The sequence below is a fragment of the Hylobates moloch genome, unplaced genomic scaffold (assembly GCF_009828535.3).
Source record: "Hylobates moloch isolate HMO894 unplaced genomic scaffold, HMol_V3 SCAFFOLD_9, whole genome shotgun sequence".
Lineage (NCBI taxonomy): Eukaryota > Metazoa > Chordata > Mammalia > Primates > Hylobatidae > Hylobates > Hylobates moloch.
In genome coordinates this window covers 19,076,157-19,098,173 of record NW_026652284.1, presented here as the reverse complement: position 1 = coordinate 19,098,173, position 22,017 = coordinate 19,076,157, and the positions used below count along the sequence as shown (strand labels likewise).

The following is a 22,017-nucleotide window of genomic DNA, read 5'->3' as shown; positions in this document are numbered from 1 at the left end:
AGACGGAGTCTCGCTCTGTCGCCCAGGCTGGAGTGCAGTGGCGCGATCTCGGCTCACTGCAAGCTCTGCCTCCCAAGTTCACGTCATTCTCCTGCCTCAGCCTCCTGAGTAGCTGGGACTACAGGTGCCCGCCACCACGCCCGGTTAATTTTTTTTGTATTTTTAATAGAGACGGGGTTTCACTGTCTTAGGCAGGATGGTCTCGATCTCCTGAACTTATGATCCGCCTGCCTCAGCCTTCCAAAGTGCTGGGATTACAGGTATGAGGCACCGCACCCAGCCTTCTTTCTGAATCTTGTGGCATCTGTGGCCCACTACCCAATGGCTAGCTCCCTGGACAAGGTGATCTGCACCAGGAATTTCAAGGTGGGCAAGCATGCATTCCACTGGGAAGGTAGATTTGGTGTGGGCTTCAACAACCGAAAGTCACAGGATAGTGTTTCCAGGCAGCCTAGCACTGAGGATGTAGAGACAGCCCGTTAACAGTAATGGCTTACACATACATAGTGGTTCTGTGTGCCAGCCTCTGTGCTAAGGACCTTAAGTGGATTAGTTCTTTTTTTTTTTTTTTTTGAGACAGAGTCTCGCTCTGTCCCCCAGGCTGGAGTGCAGTGGCGCGATCTCTGCTCACTGCAAGCTCCGCCTTCCGGGTTCACGCCATTCTCCTGCCTCAGCCTCTCCGAGTAGCTGGGACTACAGGTGCCCGCCACCACGCCCGGCTAATTTTTTTGTATTTTTAGTAGAGACGGGGTTTCACCGTGGTCTCGATCTCCTGACCTCGTGATCCGCCCGCCTCGGCCTCCCAAAGTGCTGGGATTACAAGCGTGAGCCACCGCGCCCGGCCGGATTAGTTCATTTAATCCCCCAACAACCCTATAAGGGGAAGGGGTATGCAGGCGCTCTTATCACCTGCATGCTGTAGATCATGAAAGGTGAAAAGACTTGCCCAAGGCCACAGAGTTAGTAAAGTGGCAGAACCAGGATTTGAACCCCACATCTACATACTCTGCCTTTGGTAGTTTTGCAGCTTGGAGAAGAAATAACGATAACTTTAAAACAATGTAATAGTTTGAGGCTGAATGCGGTCGCTCACGCCTAAAATCCCAGCACTTTGGGAGACCAAGGTGGGTGGATCACTTGAGGCCAGAAGTTTGAGACTAGCTTGGTCAACGTGGTGAAACCCTGTCTCTACTAAAAATTCAAAAATTGGCCAGGCGTGCTGGCCGGCACCTGTAGTCTCAGTTACTCGGTAGGCTGAAGCATGAGAATCGCTTGAACCTGGGAGGCGGAGGTTGCAGTGAGCCAAAATCTTGCCACTGTGCTCCAGCCTGGGTGGCACAGTGAGACTTGTTCTCAAACAAAGCAAAACAAAACAAACAACAACAACAACAACAAAAAACCCCCAAAACAAAACTATATAATAATTTGAATGTATTACATACTCTGTGTCAGGAACTTTACAGAAATCGTTTCTTGAGACCCTGTAACAGACCAGTCTCCTCCATTTCACAGATGAGAAGTCAGGCTCAGGGTCTAAGCAGCATGCCCAAGGCCCATAATGTGGCTGGATTTGGAAACTGGTTTCACTGACCCTGAAGCCTGGGCTTCTAACTTACTCAACGTTCCTGCCAAGAGACAGCACTCAAGACTGAGCACCTGATGGTTGCCTCAGGATGTTTCTTCACCGCTTCCCCCTTTCTCCCTCTCCCCTGCCCTTCACTCTGTCCTGCCTTTTGCTGGCTATTTACAGTTTTCTGTGGTTTGTGCTCACCTTGGTCACACACTGAGGCCATGCTTATCAGACTTGATGGACTGGAAACCTATTGACTCTGACCACTACAGCTGGGACCCAGTGGGGCAATCTCATCTGTCTGTGAGCAGTAAGACACACGGACCTTTCCTGAGTGCGGTCTCCATCCTTAGAGACCTCAGAGGGGTTCTCTCTGAGGTTGCTCAGACCCATCCGATGTTAACAAGGGAGTTGGTACTTTTCATTCATCCTCTAAATCCACAAACGCTCTCAATTTAACAAATCATGAGTGCGATAATGAGTGCATTTTGGGCTCAGGGAAACTGATGCAGGCTGAATACCCAGAGTACAGCAGTTGGGTGCTGGAAAAATGGCAAGTTTTGCGTAAATGAGGGCATTTGCTAATCATTGCTAGTGATACTTAGTTGTGTTTAAAAGTCAATAATGACCAAGAGAAAAAGCCTCTCATTTGGAAAATGCTAAATAGAGCAAGGCATCATTATCCTTTGGTTGACTTTGGCCTCTTTTTCCCTAGAATATCATTATTTTCTTGGATCAGCTTTGAAATTGAGTTATTTCCCTCCTTTTTTTTTTTTTCATAAAGTGCAATTCACATCCTGATCTCGGCCTATCTGCACAAAATGTTCTCAGCACAGCGTCATTTATTCCTCCGGAAGCCCTAAGGAAGCCAGGACACACCTCAGTGACAGGGAAGGCTCTCGGATACTGGGGCCCTTCTCCTTGAGTGCACCTTGGGCTTTACTTACTCAGAAACAAATTAAGCTGGGTCACCTCAGGGCCAGACTGAGGCAAAGTTTAGGATCTTATAAAAGGCACATGGGCTTGCTTCTGTGCAGTCCCCACTGGCCTTGCACTAAACCCCTGCATTTCTGCATTTTGGCCAGAAAGGTGCTAAAAGGTGTAGCTCTTTTCCTGCATTTTAGCCAGAAAGGTGCTGTAGCTCTGCCACAGAAATTGACTCCACTATGAGTGAAGAGATAATTCCCTCATAGAATGTGACCTATGCACCCAGATGTCCCTAAAGACCAACAGGCATGCAGCCTCCTTCTGGGTGGGATCAACATTTCCCATGTCATTTTTCTTGCATCATTAACTTGTTAAGAAAACCGTCATACACGATGCAAAGGTGCAGCACACAGGAGCAATTCACCATTAAGTCATTCAATAATGGAGTCCAGTAAAAAGGCTAATTTACGTGCTTGGATCCTGAAACCACTGAGTCTAGGACCAGAGCCAACAAGAATTCAACCCGCTCCCGTGGAGAGTAAGCCATGCCAACTGGGATATTTATGTTTGGGACATATAGGAGCATTGACTGGGGCTCTTGTTCAGCCAGAACCTTGGCTGGACTCTGATTAGTTTGAACCATAACTAGTGTTTACCTGGCTGTTTTTGTCTCCTGGTTCTTGAACCTTGAGTGTTGCCAAATGAAGGAGTGAGCAGTGCTGAGTGGCTCATTTGGGATCCTAGCATCAGCTTGTGGAGAGCAGGGAAAAGTGTTCCATCTCCTGGCACAGCATGATGTAGTGGAACGAGCCCTGTAGTGAGACTCTGGAACCTGGGTTTTGTCCCAGCTCTGGCACTAACTCCCAGGAAAGTTGTTCAACTTATCTGGGCCTCAATTTCATCAGCTATAAGATGGGAGTGGTGGCAAGGGAGTGTATAGCAGGTGATTTTTAGGTCCCCCCCGCTTTTTTTTTGGAGACGGGGTCTCGCTCTGTCGCCCAGGCTGGAGTGCGGTGGCACGATCTCGGCTCACTGCAATCTTCGCCTCCCAGGTTCATGCCATTCTCCTGCCTCAGCCTCCCGAGTAGCTGGGACTACAGGTGCCTGCCACCATGCCCGGCTAATTTTTTGTATTTTTAGTAGAGACAGGGTTTCACCGTGTTAGCCAGAATGGTCTCAATCTCCTGACCTCGTGATCCGCCCATCTCGGCCTCCCAAAGTGCTGGGATTACAGGCGTGAGCCACCGCGCCTGGCCCAGGTCCCCCCCGCTTTATGTTTCAATGCTGCCTTTCTGTTATATCTTGTAGGAGAGGCATCTGTATCACTTTGTGTTGCTGGAACAGGGGCATACCGGCCCTTGTATGAGAGTTGCCTTGCTTATTTACCTGCCTTGCAGGCTCACTGAGGGCAGACTCCATTTCTTATTTATCTCCTTATCCTCAGCACTCATCTCAGGGCACTATACAGTGCCTGGCACATAGGAAGTCCACAATAAACATATGTCAGATGAATGAATGAATGAGTAATATGTGTGAGGAAGATGTTGGCTAAAGAGATGAATGACTATTGTTGCAACTTGGCTTTCCCACTCACCTGGCGATAGCAATTGCCCTGAAATCCTTGTACCCTTCTGAGACGGCCTTCTGGATAGCGGTCCGTTCAGCACAGATGCCCAGCGGGTAGCAGGCATTTTCTATGTTGCACCCTGAGAAGAGAGCAGAGTCCAGTGGTATGTCTGGCAGAGACACTTCCTGCTGCGTGTGTTGAGTAAGAGGCTTGCCCCATTCCAAAGCAGGAAAGAACTGGTTACTCCAAACAAGGTGGGGAGAAGGAAAGGGCAATTCGACCTGGGGCACTGGTAGACTCTTCGGCCCATGGTAGTGGCCCTTCCCAAGAACCTGACACTGTCTTAATTTACCCAATGCCTCCATGATGAAGCACAGCCTGGGAGCAGGGCAGCACAACAGGCAGATTAGGCAGCTTCATCACCCCTGCAGAGGTCACGGCCAGGGTAGATGCTGAGGCTTACAAAAATAAGTAGAGCCCCCACACCTGCATCTAAGAGATCTAAGAGCCCCATAGTATGAATGTGTTCTCATCAAATTCATATGTTGAAATCCTAGCCCCCAAGGTGATGGTATTAGGAAGTGTGGCCTTTGGAGGAATGATTAGATAATGAGAATGGAATGAAGGGGACCAAGCCTAGGAAGGGGAGTCATGCACTTATAAAACCAGAGAACTGCCTTGCCCTGTCTGCCGCATGAGGACATAGCAAGGAGTCACCATCTATGAGTAAGCAGGCCCTCACTGAATCTGCCAGTGCCTTGACCTTGGACTTTCCAGTCTCCAGAACTGTGAGCAATACACTTCTGTTATTTACAAGCTACCCAGTCTATGGTATTCTGTTATAGCAGCCTGAATGGACTAAGACAGATCCTGATTCCAAGTTTGAGCCTGGACAAAATTTTGGGGGTTAGGTACTGGCTGTCAAGAGTTCAGCCAGGGTTCTATGTCAGTTGTGTTGCAAAACAAACACACTGTCAAAACCAACTAATAATGAAATCAATTAACAAACAAACAAAAAAAAACCACCCTGAGCTTTGTGCAAGTTGCCTGTGATTGCACAAGACTTAAAACAATCCTCGGGCCTCCAGGGGGATGTGGGCTCCTAAGATGGCCCAGCTGTCAGTAAGGGAGTCCTTCCTATTGGCTCTCTCAGGGTTATTCCTGGGGGCCAATAAGCCAGGGTTGCTCCCAGGAGGCAAGATGTTGGCATAACCAGATTGGCTAAGAAAGTCCCCATATTCAGGGAAGTGAGTCTACGAACAAACCACCACGGGAGCTGGGTTTTCCCCTGACCAGCAAGATGTGGTATTCTGTCTGTATCACTGTTTGTAAATTGCCTTTTTCCCTGAGGTGGAGATAGGAGTTGTTCCCCAGTATTCATTTCCTATTTCTTCCTTTAAGTAATACAAGTACCTCCCATTCCAGCATGGCCACTCAGCTAGGGACTGTAATTCCCAGACTCCCTTGCAGCACAGTGTGGCCACATGATGCAGTTCTGGCCAATGGGATGTGGCCCAAAGTGATGTGGGAAATTTCTGGATCATACTTTTGGTAAGGAGGTTGCATGCCTATTACTTCCATTCTTTTCTCCTTCCACAGACTGGAAGGTGGAGGTGATGGGGTGGGACACTTTTGACTGCGTGGCCAAGGGAATGGAGAAGCAGCAAGGAGAGAGAAGGAATTTGGAAACCTGGTCAACTCATGGGGCAGAGTTGCCTGTTTGCCTGGGGCCTACTCTGAATTGTTGTGTGAGAGAAAAAGAGAATTCCACCATGTTTGCATCACTGCATCTTGGAATCTGTTTCTTATAGTAGCATAACCTATGCCTAATACAGACATTCGTGCTGAAGGTGAGATGCAACTTGAACAAAAAAAATCTAAAGTATGTAACATTGGCTTAGTGGTTGAGCAACGCAAAGGAGAAAACACAGATGAGGCAAGATGGCCAGATGGTGACTCCTCCTAGTCTGTTATTTGGTAAAGCTCCACCTGCAATAACCCGGAAGGCAGGCCACGGCACCCACCACTGAAATTTCTCTCCCTGGCAATGGGAATCAGCCCTGTGGCAAAGATGTGATGTCTCATCTGCCTACACAGCCTGTTGTTTCAGGCACCACAATAGCCAGCATTAAGATGGGGCAGCAGGGATGGGCCAGGCATGGGAGCCAGTTAGGAAAATGCGAGAGTTGGCCGGGCGCGGTGGCTCACGCTTGTAATCCCAGCACTTTGGGAGGCCGAGGCAGGCGGATCACGAGGTCAGGAGATCGAGACCACGGTGAAACCCCGTCTCTACTAAAAATACAAAAAATTAGCTGGGCGTGGTGGCGGGTGCCTGTAGTCCCAGCTACTCGGAGAGGCTGAGGCAGGAGAATGGCGTGAACCCGGGAGGCAGAGCTTGCAGTGAGCCGAGACTGCGCCACTGCACTCCAGCCTGGGAGACAGAGCAAGACTCCATCTCAAAAAAAGAAAAAAAGAAAATGCGAGAGTTGGTAGGCTTCAGAACCATGTCCAGAACGGATCTCTGGATGTGGCATTTCTGTATGGAAATAATTGGAAGCAAATCGATCAGGGTGTTTCTAACTTTTTGATATAATTGGATTGCCAAAGAAGCCATAAGTCTGGTCTATAAAAACCCCTGATGAGGCTGGGCATGATGACTCAAGTCTGTAATCCCAGCACTTTGGGAGGCCGAGGTGGGCGGATCACAAGGTCAGGAGTTTGAGATCAGCCTGGCCAATATGGCGAAACCCTGTCTACTAAAAATACAAAAATTAGCCTGGCATGGTGGCAGGCACCTGTAGTCCCAGCTACTCAGGAGTCTGAGGCAGGAGAATCGCTTGAACCTGGGAGGCGGAGGTTGCAGTGAGCCGAGATCATGCCACTGCGCTCCAGCCTGGGCGACAGAGCGCGACTCCATCTCAAAACACAACAACAAAAAAAACCCATGAGGTGGGTGTGATGCTGTGTGTCAGTTTGAACATGCAGATGAGGACACAACTCTAGGGATGGTGGGACATCTAGACAGAAGGAATCTGATCTCCAGGACAACTTTGCAGGACAGAGAAACACATCTCCTATGCTGTGGACTCCAGCCCATCCCTGGTCTGTTAGATGAGGGAAATAAGCCACCATCTTGTTTGAGTCACTGTATTCTTATTTATTTCATCAACTTAGCCTCCCCTCCCCTCCCCTCCCCTCCCCTCCCCTCCTCTCCTCTCCTTTCTCCTCCTCTCCCCTCTCGTTTCTTTTTGACAGGATCTTACTCTGTTGCCCAGGCTGGTGTGCAGTGGCATGATCATAGCTCACCGTAACCTCAAAGTCCTGGGCTCCACCGATCTTCTCATCCTAACCTCCCAAGTAGTTGGGACCTCAGGTGTACATCACCGCACCTGGCTAATTTTTTGTAATTTTTGTAGAGATGGGGTTACCCAGGCCAGTCTCAAACTCTTGGGCTCAAGTGATCCACCTACCTTGGCCTCTCAAGGTGCTGGGATTATAGGTGTGAGCCACGGTGCCCAGCCTACACCTCCTTTTCTAAGTCCAAGTCTTCATTGTGATTATGCAGTATTTTGTTCCGTGTTGATCACATTTGGGAATTATTTGGTCATTATCTTCTTGTATATTTTTCCTCACATATTTTCCAGTCCCTTCATTATTTACATTAGCATGTTAGGAGTGATTAGTCATTTAACTCATTGTTCTCAGGATCACAGGCATTCATGTCCAGAGTTGACGGATGTCATTAGACACTACTGGGTGCCACAGCTGCAGGTCCCTTGTTGGGGTGAGGGTGAATGTGGTCACAGTGGTGCATGGGATGGCTGTATGGTGTTAGGTGGGGGCTGGTTTGGAATTCTACTTTGGGGAAGAAAACAGGCGTGTATACTGCACACCAAAGGGTAGACTATAGTGAGCATCTACTGTTTTGACAACTTAGCACCTCTTACTTTTTTTCCCCTGAGGAATGGCCCTTACTTTATACCCCAGCATGTAGTTCAAATGGGAGCTGCCATCTTGTCTCCTATGACCTTGCTATGGGCTTAAAGATGAGCACCTGACTCAAACTGGCCAATCAGAGTTCATCTCTGTGTGGGAACTTCAGTTTCTCTCTGAGACACTGAGTGTGGGCCGCCATGTTTCCCTTCATTATGGAAGAGACCAATGAGAGAGACTGAAATGGACACTCAGAAGAATGGATGAGAGATGAGAGATGGAAAGAAAGGAGTCTGTCCAGTGCCAGTTGCCCCTGAGGTCTGGCTACACTCCAGCTCTTCCCACGGTTTAGTTTAGGAACCGATACATCCTCCTTTTGTCTAAAATAGCTCATGTGTATTTTTATCATTTGAAACCATACAGGGATCAGTTAATACAGTTGGAATATGGGGCAGGGAACAATCAGGAAGTTGCAACCCTGAGAACTTTTGTTTATTTAAATGTTAGTTATTATAGCTGAGATAACTGGCCCCTTATTGCTCAGTCTCTCTGCTGAGTCAATGAAAGTTGAATGTATAAATGAATAATGCCTCTTGCTCCCCACCTTGTCTCCCCAGCCAGGTTCCTGATCCTCACCTGAAATGACTTTCTTTTTCTTCTCTTTTCTTTTCTTTTTTTTTTGAGACAGAGTCTCACTCTGTCACCCAGGCTGGAGTGTAGTGGCACAATCTCAGCTCACTGCAATCTCCACCTCCTGGGTTCAAGTGATTCTCATCTCAGCCTCCCTAATAGCTGGGATTACAGGCGTGCATCACCATGCCTGGCTAATTTTTTAATTTTTAGTGAAGATGGGGGTTTCACCATGTTGTCCAGGCTGGTCTCGAACTCCTGACCTCAAGTGATCCGCCCAGCTTGGCCTTCCAAAATCTTGGGATTACAGGTGTGAGCCAAGATGCCCAGCCCCTGAAAATGACTTTCTTTAAACACCACTCTTACCTGCCATATCTGCTCAACACTCCCATCTTCACTGACATCCCTACACTTGGTTTCTGCCTCTCTCCCAGATTACAGTCCCTGCCAGCCTCACTCCCAGCCTAGTGACTCTCCCAGCCCCGCCCTTCCAGCTTCCCTGCCCCATCCCTGACTAAAGTCTGACACTTTTCCCATCAAAAGTGATGCATGCAGATCTTGGGTTTTGCTGACATGCCGTTAAAGCACATTTCCATACTTGCAGAAGACCCAGTCTCTCAGGATGGTCACATGTGTCTGCACTGGAAGTTCAGAAAGGCCTCAGAGAGAGAAATCTTCCTTTACTTTGTGTAAAACATGTCAATAGGCCAGTTAATGAGAGAGAAACATGGTTGTGGCAGGGGGCACACTCACATGCCCCACTACTCAAACAGCACCCTGTAGAAAGAGGTTCCATTAGGTTTCATTCTGCCCTGGGACTCTTTGCCCAACTGGCTCTGAGACTTGGGGAAAGGGACTGAACCTCTTTGAGGCTCACTGGCTTCATTTGTAAAATGCTAATGATAGAGTCTCCCTCATAGTCCTCTTGTGAGAATAAATTGAGATCACTCGTGTAAAGCACTTAACACAAAGCCTGGCACAGAGGAAATGGTCAGCAGCTGTTAGCTGCTGCTGTTATCAATTGCATACAAATCAAGGCTTTGGTGGCAGGAGGGCTATGTGACCCTCTGCGCCTTCTCGACAAGGTATGACAGTGGTCCTCTCCCTGTCCTTCAGGCACTTTGAAATCCTTTATTTTTATTTTATTTTATTTTATTATTTTATTTTTGAGATGGAGTCTCGCTCTGTGGCCCAGGCTGGAGTGCAGTGGTGCAATTTTGGCTCACTGCAACCTCTGCCTCGTGGATTCAGGAGATTCTCCTGCCTCAGCCTCCCGAGTAGCTAGGACTACAGGTGCGTGCCACCATGCCCGGCTAATTTTTGTATTTTTGGTAGAGATGGGGGTTCACCATAATGGTCAGGCTGGTCTTGAACTCCTGACCTTGTGATCCACCCGCCTCAGCCTCCCAAAGTGCTGGGATTACAGGTGTGAGCCACCACACCTGGCTTGAAATCCTTCTTATGACTACAAGGTCATATGTGATCTGGTGCCGAGGTCATATGTGATCTGGTGCTACCTCTTGGCCCTCATCTCCTTTTGTACTCTAGACCTGTTGTCCTTCCAGCTGCTCCCCTCAGGGCACCAAGTATGCTCCTGCCACAGGGCCTTTGCACAGGCTGTTCCCACTGCCTGGAACTCTCTTTCCCTTTTGTGCATTATTCACCTTACTCAGGGCTCTGCTCAAATGTCACCTTCTCAGAGACACTTTCTCCGATCACCTATCTAAAACGGCTTCCTCCCACCACTGCCTCCAACTCTATCCATTTCTCCTGCTTTAATTTTCTTCATAGCACTTAACAGTCTCCTGAAATAAATGTCTTTATTATCTAATTCCTCCTATTATATTACAAACTTTCTGAGGCCAGATATTTTGTCTCTAGCATGCGTTGTGGTATGTCCTGGGCCTGGAACAGTGAAGCCATGGGGCTCTCAGTTTCCCTTATGGATTGAATGTTTGTGTCTCCCTAAAATTCTTCCGTTGAAGCCCTAACCCTCAACGCGATACTATTAGGGGGCGGGGCATTTGGGAGATAACCAGGTTTAGATTAGGTCGTGAGGGAGCAGACCCCATGATGGGATTAGTGCTATTATAAGAAGAGGAAGAGACTCTTGAACTCTCTCTCTCCATCATGTCAGAGCTTACTGAGAAAATGGCCAAGTCAGAAAGAGGGCCCTCACCAAGAGCTGAATCTTGGACTTCCCAGCCTCCAGAACTGTGAGAAATAAATGTCTGCTGTTTAAACCACTAGTCTATGGTATTTTGTTATAGCAGTCTGTTTTAGTCCATTTTGTGCTGCTGTAATGTAATATCCCAGACTGGGTAATTTATAAAGGGCAGAAATTTATTTGTCATAATTCTGAAGGCTTGGAAGTCCAAGGTCAAGCTGCTGGCAAGTTGGTGTCTAGTGAGGACCCAGTCTCAGCTTCCAAGATGGCACCTTGAACATTGCATCCTCCAGAGGGGAGGAATACTATTCCTCATGTGGCAGGAGAGTGAAAGAGAGAGAATCCACACTGTAAGCCCTTTTTATAGCAGTATTAATCCACTCACGGGAGCAGAGCCCTCATGACCTAAACACCTCTTATTAGGCCCCACCTCCCAACACTGTTGCATTGGCAATTAAACATAGCAAGACCCTGTCTCTAAAAATGTATATAAATAAATAAATTTGAAAAGAGAAGCCCTCCAAAGTATGCTTTGCATTTTGGAGGGGGCAAACCTTCAAACCACAGCATGGCCTGAGCTGAGATGGCTAACCATTATTGAAAGAGTGGAATTTTCCACTTCAGTGCTAGATGCTTAAGATGCAGAGGAATAACTGCATTTGGAGCCTCTAACAAATTCAAGTAATTTCCTTGAATTTTCTAGCTCAAAAAAAAAGGCAAATAAAAAAAAAAAGAGGAAGGAAGCCTTTGCCCACATACTGCATCCTGAAATGCTGCGCAATTTTGTTTTGCTTCTCTACGCCCAGAAAGCAGGCTGTCTTCTGACCAGGCAAACCAATTCTGTTTCTGCTATTGCCTTTGCTTACTTCAAAACATACATGAGAGAGATTGGGATGGTGCTAAGTTAGAAATCCATAATGATAAGATTGGATCAAATAACACAACGATCATAGTGCCAGTATTACTAATTGCTTTCTTTTACTGGACACTCATCTGCCAGGCACTCTGTGGAGCGCTTTACCTGCATGAGGTCAGTTAATCCTTTTAACTGTTGGGTAAGGTAAATACTATTAGAACACCATTTTACAGAAGGTAAAAGTGGAGGCTGGTGGCAGGAGGCCAAAACATGCATCCTGGCCTGTGAGATATGATGGACTCTTCTTTTTTTTTTTTTTTTTTTGAGACTGAGTCTCGCTCTGTCGCCCAGCCTGGAGCATAGTGTCACGATCCTGGCTCACTGCAAGCTCCGCCTCCCGGGTTCACGCCATTCTCCTGCCTCAGCCTCCCAAGTAGCTGTGATTGCACACCACACCTGGCTAATTTTTTTTTGTATTTTTATTAGAGACGGGGTTTCACCATGTTAGCCAGGATGGTCTCGATCTCCTGACCTCATGATCCACCCACCTCGGCCTCCCAAAGTGCTGGGGTTACAGATGTGAGCCACTGCACCCGGCCGGACTCTTCTTATTCTCTATGGCCTTGCAGGAAGGAAGGCCATGTTTTGAGGTGGTTTGGTGCTTAAGGCAGGGCTGCGGTCAGATGTTATTAAGACATCAGCAAGACTGAGTGTGGTGACTCACGCCTGTAATCCCAGTACTTTTGGAGGCTGAGGTGGGTGGATTGTTTGAGTCCAGGAGTTCGAGACTAGCCTGGGCAACATGTCAAAACCCAGTCTCTACAGAAAATTTTAAAAATTAGCTAGGCATGGTGGTGCATGCCTGTGATCTCAGCTACTTGGGAGGCTAAGGTGGGAGGATCGCCTGAGCTGGGGAGATCGAGGCTGCAGTGAGCTGAGATTGTGCCAGTGAACTCCAGACTGGGCAACAGAGTGAGATCCTGTTTCAAAAAAAAAAAAAAAAGACATCAACAGGGAAAGAAATTCACAATGAGGCTATTTGGTCCCAGCCACCCAGAGAAAAGAATAATTCCAGAAAGCACTGCACCCACTCTCTTTTCTGAGGGATCTTAACAAGATTAAAGCAGTATTTCTCATACTCAAGCAAGTGGGCATCAGAATGTTTTGGAGGGCTTCTCTTTTTAAATTTATTTATTTTTATATTTTTTAGAGACAGGGTCTTGTTATTAGTTGCTCAGTTGGAATTTGAACTCCTGGACTCAAGCAATCCTCCTGCCTTAGCCTCCTGAGTAGAGGGCTTCTTAAAACACACTTCTTAGCCTCCTGAGTAGAGGGCTTCTTAAAACACACTTCTAAGCCTCTTTCCTGGAGTTTCTGATTCAATAGGTCTGGGCTGGGTTGGAGCTCAAAAATTTCAAATTTTCACAAGTTCCCAGGAGCTGCTGAGGCTGCAGGTCTGGGACCATGTTTGAGAATCACATGAGGAATGTTCTGTCCATATACTTGAAGAAATATGACACTCTCTCCATGTTCCTAACCTCCTCCCACTGCAAATGCACCATTTCAGGTATGAATTATATTCTAACTCAGCTAGTTAGTCCAGGGACTGTAGTAAAGCTCGCCTATGTAATGAGCCACTTTTTTTTTTCCGAGATGGAGTTTCACTCTTGTTACCCAGGCTGGAGTGCAATGGTGCGATCTCGGCTCACTGCAACCTCCGCCTCCCGGGTTCAAGCGATTCTCCTGCCTCAGCCTCCTGAGCAGCTGGGATTACAGGTGCCTGCCACCATGCCTGGCTAATTTTCATATTTTTAATAGAGACGAGGTTTCACCATATTGGCCAGGCTGGTCTTGAGCTCCAGGCCTCAGGTGATCCACCCACCTCAGCCTCCCAAAGTGCTGAGTGAGATTACAGGTATGAGCCACCATGCCTGGCCTTTTTTTTTTTTTTTTTTTTTTGAGAGAGAGTCTTGCTCTGTTGCCCGGGCTGGGCTAGAGTGCAGTGGCGTGATCACGGCTTACTGCAACCTCCACCACCAGGGCTCAAGCCATCCTTCTGCCTCAGCCTCCCGAGTAGCTGGGACTCAAGTCATGTGCCACCACACCCAGCTAACTTCTGTATTTTTTGTAGAGATGGGGTTTCACCCTGTTGCCTAGGCTGGTCACAAAATGAGCCACTTTTGAGTGACAGTGGAGAGGACTAACTGAAGTTCCTTGGCAGGGGGAAACAGCAGGAAACGGGGCGTGATGGGAGCTGGGCTGTGAGCTGAAGACCCAGGTTAGAGAAGCTTGCTCTTACCTAGACCAGAGGTGCTGCGGTGTTGGGGGGATGGGGCCTGGGGTCCATCAGCTGCTGAAGAGAGGGGCTGGTGTCAGGCACCAAGAAATGCTTCTAGGAAAATGCATCCAGGCAGAGAAAGGGAGCCCAGGGACGGAATCAGAACAGCAGGGGCTGGTTTAAGGGAAAATGGGAGACTCAGGTTTAAGAATTAAGCCAAGGTAAGCTGGATTCAGTGGTTAATTAACCAAGGCATCCTCAAGTGTCTTCTAAAATGTGGTGTGTTCCTCTCAGAATTCACCCCAGCTGGTCGAGTAAAGTGGCTTTTTCCCTAAATAGCAGATGGAGAGGAAAGGAGGAGGAAAGAGGGAGAGAGACCACTGTCCTAAGGTCATGAGCTGAAGAAGATAAACCCTCCCATCCCTTGGGTTGTGCCAGCAGAGTTGGCAGAAACTACAGCCAAGGAGTCTTGTGTCTGGGCACCATCCTGGGACCCTTTCTGGCACTGTCATGGTCTCATCGCCAGATGCATACTCCCCATGAGCCCAGGGACACCTCGTGCAGTGCCCCCAGGGTTACAGGTGGTCCTTCTCTTCCCTGCCCATCACCCACCCGGTGCTGCAAGAACACTGGCTGAGCCTCCGCCATGTGCAAGGCCCGGAGCTGACTCCGTTTCCGCGGACCATTTTCTTTGCTTTCTTTCTTTTCTTTTATCTTTCTTTCTTTTTTTTTTTTTTTTTTGAGATGGCGTCTCACTCTGTCGCCCAGGCTGGTGTGCAGTGATGTGATCTCGGCTCACTGCAACCTCCACCTCCCAGGTTCAAGCTATTCTCCTGCTTCAGCCTCCTGAATAGCTGGGATTACAGGTACCCGCCACCATGCCTGGCTAATTTTTTGTATTTTTAGTAGAGATGGGGTTTTACCATGTTGGCCAGGCTGGTCTCGAACTCCTGATCTCAGGTGATCCACCCAGCTCGGCCTCCAAAAGCGCTGGGATTACAGGCATGAGTCACCGCGCCTGGCCCATTTTCTTTGCTTTGTCAATCCTCCTTCTGTGCCATCTCCACTCTCCTCTTTGTGTCCTCACTTTTTTTTTTCCCTTAGCAGCTCTTTCCTCACCAGTGAGCTCGTCTTTCTGTACCTCTCCCTCGGCTCTCCCCACAAGCAGTCACGAATGTCACCAGCCCGAGGTGCATCATGAAAACCTAATTGCTGTAGTTGTTAATTACCATCCTGGGTGGCCCATCTGTGAGGGGCACAAGGTCCTGGCCAGGGTTGGGAGTAACAGAGAGAAAATGATTATTATTATGAAGTCTTGATAGTAAGGCTGTCTTTGCAGCCAGGCCTGCTTTTGAATTGGATGGGACACCAGCTGCCTTGGAGGGGGAAGCCTTCACCAGTGCTCATCTTGTGTTTAGGTGGAGAAAGTCAGAGACCTGGGCAGACCTGTTCTGCCATAAGCTGTAAACTCACAGTGTCTAAACTCAGCTGTGCCATTTCTGCCTCCTGATCAGCTCTGCTTCACCCCATGATGCCACACCAGGCTTCCTCTGCGTGTCCAGGTGCCCGTTGCTCCAAGCCCCAACTTACTGCATCCACTGCCTATTCTGCACCAGGCCCCACTTCCTACTTCAGTAAGGAGGTCCAGGGATTCTGATAAACACCTTCCATTTGTCCCCCTTCCTTCTCAGCACAAATCTCTCTGCTCCCTTCCCTATCCCCACTCTGCAGCAAGGGGTGGCAGAAAGAGCACGAATCAGATAAAACAGCCTCAGGTATCCCCAGGCTTTGATAAAATGTGCGTGCATTGGTTATTGGTTTGGTCTGCTCAGCTCTCCCCACCCCTTCTTGTGGTAATAGACCTACCCACTCCCCACTGAGGGAATATTTTGAGTTAGCTGGCCAATCACACTACATGACAACAGTGATTAGCCCAGGGATGTGCCTGTAATTGGAGATGGACCAACTGGACTTCTTTTTTTTTTTTTTTTTTTTTTTGAGATGGAGACTCGCTCTGTTGCCCAGGCTGGAGTGCAGTGGCATGATCTCGGCTCACTGCAAGCTCCACCCCCTGGGTCCACGCCATTCTCCTGCCTCAGCCTCCAGGGTAGCTGGGAATATAGGTGCCCACCACTACGCCCGGCTAATTTTTTGTATATTTAGTAGAGACGGGGTTTCACCGTGTTAGCCAGGATGGTCTCGATCTCCTGACCTCGTGATCCACCCGCCTTGGCCTCCCAAAGTGCTGGGATTACAGGCGTGAGCTACCACACCTGGCCCCAACTGGACTTCTTATTTGGAATTTTTCCATGTAGAATTGGTGGGGAAGAGTTCTATCCTCTCTGGTTTTAGGCTGTATGAATGATAAACAGACCAGGTGCAGTGGCTCATGCCTGTAATCCCAGTACTTTGGGAGGCCAAGGTAGGAGGATAATTTGAGGCCAGGAGTTTGAGACCAATCTGGGCAACGTAGGAAGACCTCATCTCTATAAAAATAAAAAAATTAGCTGGGCATGGTGGTACATACCTGTAGACCCAGCTACTGGGGAGGCTAAGACAGGAGGATCGCTTGAACTCAGGGGTTTGAGACTGCAGCGAACTAGGCTTGCGCCACTGCACTTCCAGTCTGGGCGGCAGAGAGAGATCCTGCCTCTAAAACAAAAACAAAAAAAAGAATGGAAACCAGAGACTGCTTGCACTCATGTTTCCTGAGGCCCAGAAAAAGCCTACCTGCAGGACAAGAGAAAGAGACCAGCACCCAGGAGGATAAAGAAGGACGTGGTGATGTTCGTGTTCCTGGGTCCAGCTGCCCTGAGACAAGCGCTACCCTTGCCCACTCTGGTTCCGGTTGCTTTCTGACATTGACCACAGGAAGTACTCTGATTAATACACGTGAAACTCATTGTCCCCCATCATGAGGTGGCTGTGAGATTACAGGAGGTCATCTAAACGAAGTCCTTAGTGAGTTCACTCCATTGTAGCTTCGAATACTGCTGCTGGTCCCTGCCCAGCACATCCCCAGCACACAGTCCAGCCATGCCTTCAATGCCTCACCTCAGTCAGTGCCTCATCATTCACCTGGGCCACCTGGCTGGCAATGCTAAAGCCATGTGCCTTTACTTTATTTCTCATTTTATTTTTTGTTTTTTGAGACAGGGTCTCATTCTGTCACCCAGCTGACGTACAGTGGTGTGATTACAGCTCACTGCAGCCTCGAACTCCTGGGGCTCAAGTGATCCCTCCACTTTAGCTTCCCAAGTATCTGGGACCACAGGTGCACGCCACCACATCCAGCTCATTTTTGTACTTTTTGTAGAGACGACGTCTTGCCATGTTGTCCAGGCTGGTCTGGAACTCATGGACTCAAGGGATCCTCCAGCCTCATCCTCCCAAAGCACTGGGATTACTGGCGTGAGCCATTGCACCCAGCCTTTATTTGTAACACTGCCCATGCCAGGCCTGGTCCATGTGTCCCACACAATATCTCTCGGATCATTCCTTTTTCTTCATTCTACCCGTCCCATTCCTAGTACAAGCCTTTCATTCATGTGTTCAACAAACCTTACGGAGGTCCAGTGATAGGCCAGGAAATGTGCTGACACTGCGGACAGATCGGTGAGCGGAGCAGATACTGTACCCTGACACTGTTCCTCTGTCCCCGCCCTTGCTGAGCACCTGTCACACTAAATGTCATCACACACCACTTTTATGTTACTCTTCTTCTTAATAACATTCCTTGGCTCCTTACTTCCTACCTCTTCAAATCTTGGTGTCTCTGGCCTCCAAAAGTCTTCCACAATCTGCCTCCAGATAATAAGAATAATGATAGCATTAACAGTGGTTGCAGAAGCAGCTATCATTTGTGACATTCTTCTTACGAGGCAGAAAATGCGCTGAATGCTTTATAAGCATTTACTCATTTAAAGCCTCACAACCAGGGGTGAAATTCTACATACTCAGCACAGGCACCAATCGATCAGAGTGAATGCTGCCTGCCATGCCGTGCCATGCCAGGCATACCAGCATACCAGCTGAATCTGGTTCTGTTCACAGTCATCCTGAAAGGTGGGTTTTATGATCCCTGGCTTAAGATGTGTGAGCTGGCTGGGTGCGGTGGCTCACGCCTGTAATCCCAGCACTTTGGGAGGCTGAGGCGGGTGGATCACCTCAGAGTTCGAGACCAGATTAGCCAACATGATGAAACCCCGTCTCTACTAAAAATACAATAATTAGCCGGGTGTGTAGCAGGTGCCTGTAATCCCAGCTACTCTGAGGCTGAGGCAGGAGAATCGCTTGAACCTGGGCGGCGGATTGCAGTGAGCCGAGATCGCACCACTGCACTCCAGCCTGGGTGACAGAGTGAGATTCCATCTTAAAAAAAATTAAAAAATAAAAATAAATAAATAAAATAAATAAATAAAATTTGTGAGCTGACACTCAGAAAGGTGAAGGGTCTCACCCAGAGTCACACAGTTGATAAACACCAGCCTTACAACCCAGGAACTTCTGACTCCGAAGTCTCCATTTTACTCTCTAAATCCCCGTCACACAACCCTTTCTCTGGTGACACCAGGTCTTTCCCTGCAATGCAAATGGGCCACAGTCCTGTTTATCTCCTCCATTCCTTCCTTCCGCAACCATTGGATGAGGCTCGCACCTTCAGGCATCACCTGTGCAATATGAGGGGACTGCCATGGGGGCAGGGATTGTGTCATCCCTGTTCACTGTGATATCCCCAGCACCTGGCACCTTACCTGGCACAAATATCTGTTGAATGATCAGTATGAGGGTGACAAAGCCGTGGACTTCACTGAAAGGAGCTCCCAGGTGTCACTTATGAGTGAAAGTGTGCCTCCTTTATTGTGGGGTTTTTTTTTTTTTGAGACGGAGTCTCGCTCTGTTGCCCAGGCTGGAGTGCAGTGGCACGATCTCGGCTCACTGCAAGCTCCGCCGCCCAGGTTCACGCCATTCTCCTGCCTCAGCCTCCCGAGTAGCTGGGACTACAGGCGCCCGCCACCACGCCCGGCTAAATTTTTTTGTATTTTTAGTAGAGATGGAGTTTCACCGTGTTAGCCAGGATGATCTTGATCTCCTGACATCGTGATCCGCCCCTCTGCCTCCCAAAGTGCTGGGATTACAGGCATGAGCCACCACGCCTAGCTATTGTGGGTTTTAAAACAAGAAAGGACCAGAGCATTTTGGCATGGGGGCCCCCTGGCTCTGGAGGCATGATGAGGCTGTCTGACCTCATTCTGGTCCAAGAAGAACACCAGTTCCAGTGTTGGAAAGCATGGACGGAAGGCAGTCACGCTGGCCCCACAGGCCAGGAAATGCTGTGGCCCAACATGCTGAGCCCCCATCACTGCCACCTGCCCCACCATCCCTCTTCCTTCTGCTTCTCCAAACGTACTCATCTCATTCATTCATCCAATCAGTCACTCAACAGTTATCGAGTGCCTATTCTGAGCCAGGCAGGTGCTACATCACAGCATGAGAAAGTCAATGGTACAAAGATTCAAGACACAGCCCCTGCCCTCTGCAGCACAAAGTCCCAAGGGAGAGGCAGGTACATAAGTGGACATTGATGACACCATGTGATAAGCACGGCAGGAGGGATCAGTGCAGGTGCCGGGGGATTGTAGGAGGGCCCTTTCTGTGCCATCTGGAAAGGACGTGGAGGTTTTCGAAAGAATCAAGTGCTGATTCCACATTCAAGATTCTGTAATGTTGCGGGTTGCAATGGTGTTTGCAGTGGTGGTGAATGTTTATTGTTTGTGGTGGTGGTTAATGTTTAATATTCACCTCAGCCACCAAAACAGGTCTGAATTTCAACACGGTACACAGAGATCCTTCACTACCCACAGAGCAACAGCTTTTGGAGTCAGGGGAACTCTGGGTTCCAATCCCAGCTCTGTGATTTCGAGCTCTGAAACTTTCCAAACCTGTTTCCTTCTCTGCCTCTCAGGGTTGCAGGGGTTAAATGGATAGCATTAATCACCTTCCTTTCACAGGCTGTTGGCACTCAATCAAACCTGCTTCTCCCGCTGAAAGATGTGTAAGACCCAGGCAAGTCACGCCCGACAGAACCTCAACAGACAAGGAATAATACCAAGGGGTACCTCCACACCATGTCCCCCACTGCCCTGAAGGAGAATGCCTCTAAGCTTAGCAAAAACAAGTTTGGATTTTTGTTCACATGAACTTTTCTACAAAAGCAATAAATCAAAGAAAAGAGTTTAGGAACAGATTAGAGCAGACTCAGACGGGCTGATCAGGTTCCCTTACCCGCCCCCGCCCCGCAGGGCGCTGCTCACTGCTGGACTCTGAAACCCCAGCTGGCTTTTCTCCTCCAAGATTCTCCAAGGACCACCCCCGACAAACACGTCACCACCCTGGCCAGCATTGAGCACAGTGGGTGGAAGGAAGAGAGCAGGGCTTTGGGGAACCTCCGGCCCAGGAACCACCAGTGCCCCGTGTGACCTTGGGCAAGTCATTTCACCTCTCGGGACCTCGGTAGTTCCATCTAAAGATGAGCATTAACACCTAGGTCAGTGGGCGGGAGGTGTGGACTCAGTGCTGTGGAAGCCTCAGTAAGGTGCCGGACATATCCCAGGCTGGGAAAGCAGGACCCCTCTCCCTGCCTGCACCCCTCTCCCTGCCTGCACCCCTCTCCCTGCCTGCAGCCCCCTCCCTGCCTGGACCCCTCTCCCTGCCTGCAGCCCCCTCCCTGCCTGGACCCCTCTCCCTGCCTGCACCCCTCTCCCTGCCTGCACCCCTCTCCCTGCCTGGACCCCTCTCCCTGCCTGCACCCCTCTCCCTGCCTGGACCCCTCTCCCTGCCTGCATCCCAGGACTGTTGATGTTTTCAATTTACGGCCTCCCCTTCCTGCCTCCCTTCCAACTTCCTTCCTCATCCCAGTCCTCCAAGCATTGAAAGACCCTGGATTTAAGCCACATTTGAGCGCGGTCTGGGGCAGTCGGCAGGGTAGGAACATTCCAGCGGAGACTGGGGGAAGAAGGGACAGAGCCGCGCTCTTGCCACTGCCTGTGCCTCTGCGCCTGTTCCTGTACATCCTCCTCTGACCCACCACCCAGGCTGCTGGGCTGGGGGACCCTGGGGTGCCCGCCTTTACCTTTGAAGATTCTCCCCTCCTGGGTGAGCAGGGCAGCTCCCACGGGAAAGTGACTGTAGGGGCAGTAGGCTGACTTCTTGGCCTCCTGGGAGCAAAGCAGCAGCTGCTGGACACACTCAGGCTTCAGGGTGCAGGCGGGACGCTTCTGGGCCATGTTAGTACCCCAGGCAGGCAGCAGAGCAGCGGAAACAGGAGCTCCGGCCAGCCTGGGCTGGGGCCCCAGACACGATTGCAGCTCCTCCCCCTGGGTGTGTCCCTGCAGCCAGACCGCAGGCTCTCAGGTACGCAGCTTTCAGGATGCAGGGTCTAGGAGAGGAGCCTCCCATGGTTTGGACTCTGCAGGTGTGGTGTAAGATGGTGCCTGTGTGCGCTTCACACTCTCCTTTAGGAACTACTCTCACTGGTGGTCACACTGAGGGGTGGGTCAGAAGGTAGTGCCACGCTACTGGAAGGGGAAGCTACTGGGTGGGTCAGTGTGAGATCTCAAAGGTCCAAGCTCCAAGGGCTGACAGTCCTCACTTTGTTAAATCACTTTTTCTCTCCTTCACTGAGGGAAGGAATGAGGCTGAAAGGGCAGGGCTGGGGCAGCCACTATGGCATCCCAAGGCAGGAGGCATGAACAAGCTGCAGTACGACTGAGAACTTCTTTATTTTCATCCATTTTCCTTCCAACTTCTCTTTGCCCCAGCCCAGAATTAAAAAGTATCTCAGCTGCTGGGTGCGGTGGCTCACTTTAGGAGGCTGAGGCAGGAGGACTGCTTGAGCCCAGGAGTTTGAGAACAGCCTTGGCAATATGGCAAAACCCTGTCTCTACAAAAAATACAAAAATTAGCTGGGCATGGTGGCATGTGCCTGTAGTCCTAGCTACTTGGGAAGCTGAGGTGGGAGGATGGCTTGAACCCAGGAGGCAAAGGCTGCAGGCAGTGAGCTGAGATTGCACCACTGCATTCCAGCCTA

The 22,017-nt window shown here is 49.4% G+C and overlaps 1 protein-coding gene across 1 annotated transcript in view; it reads right to left on the bottom strand.

Annotated features, from left to right (window-relative positions):
• The window catches only part of CDA (cytidine deaminase), a 30,971-nt gene extending 9,725 nt beyond the window's left edge, over positions 1–21,246 (bottom strand). The window contains exons 1-2 of the mRNA XM_032761000.2: positions 21,061–21,246; positions 4,092–4,203 (exon numbers count right to left, since the gene is read on the bottom strand). Coding sequence (XP_032616891.1) covers positions 4,092–4,203; positions 21,061–21,214 — 266 coding nt within the window. The 5' untranslated portion in view covers positions 21,215–21,246. The remainder of the gene's footprint in view (positions 1–4,091; positions 4,204–21,060) is intronic.
• Positions 21,247–22,017: the final 771 nt, after the last annotated feature.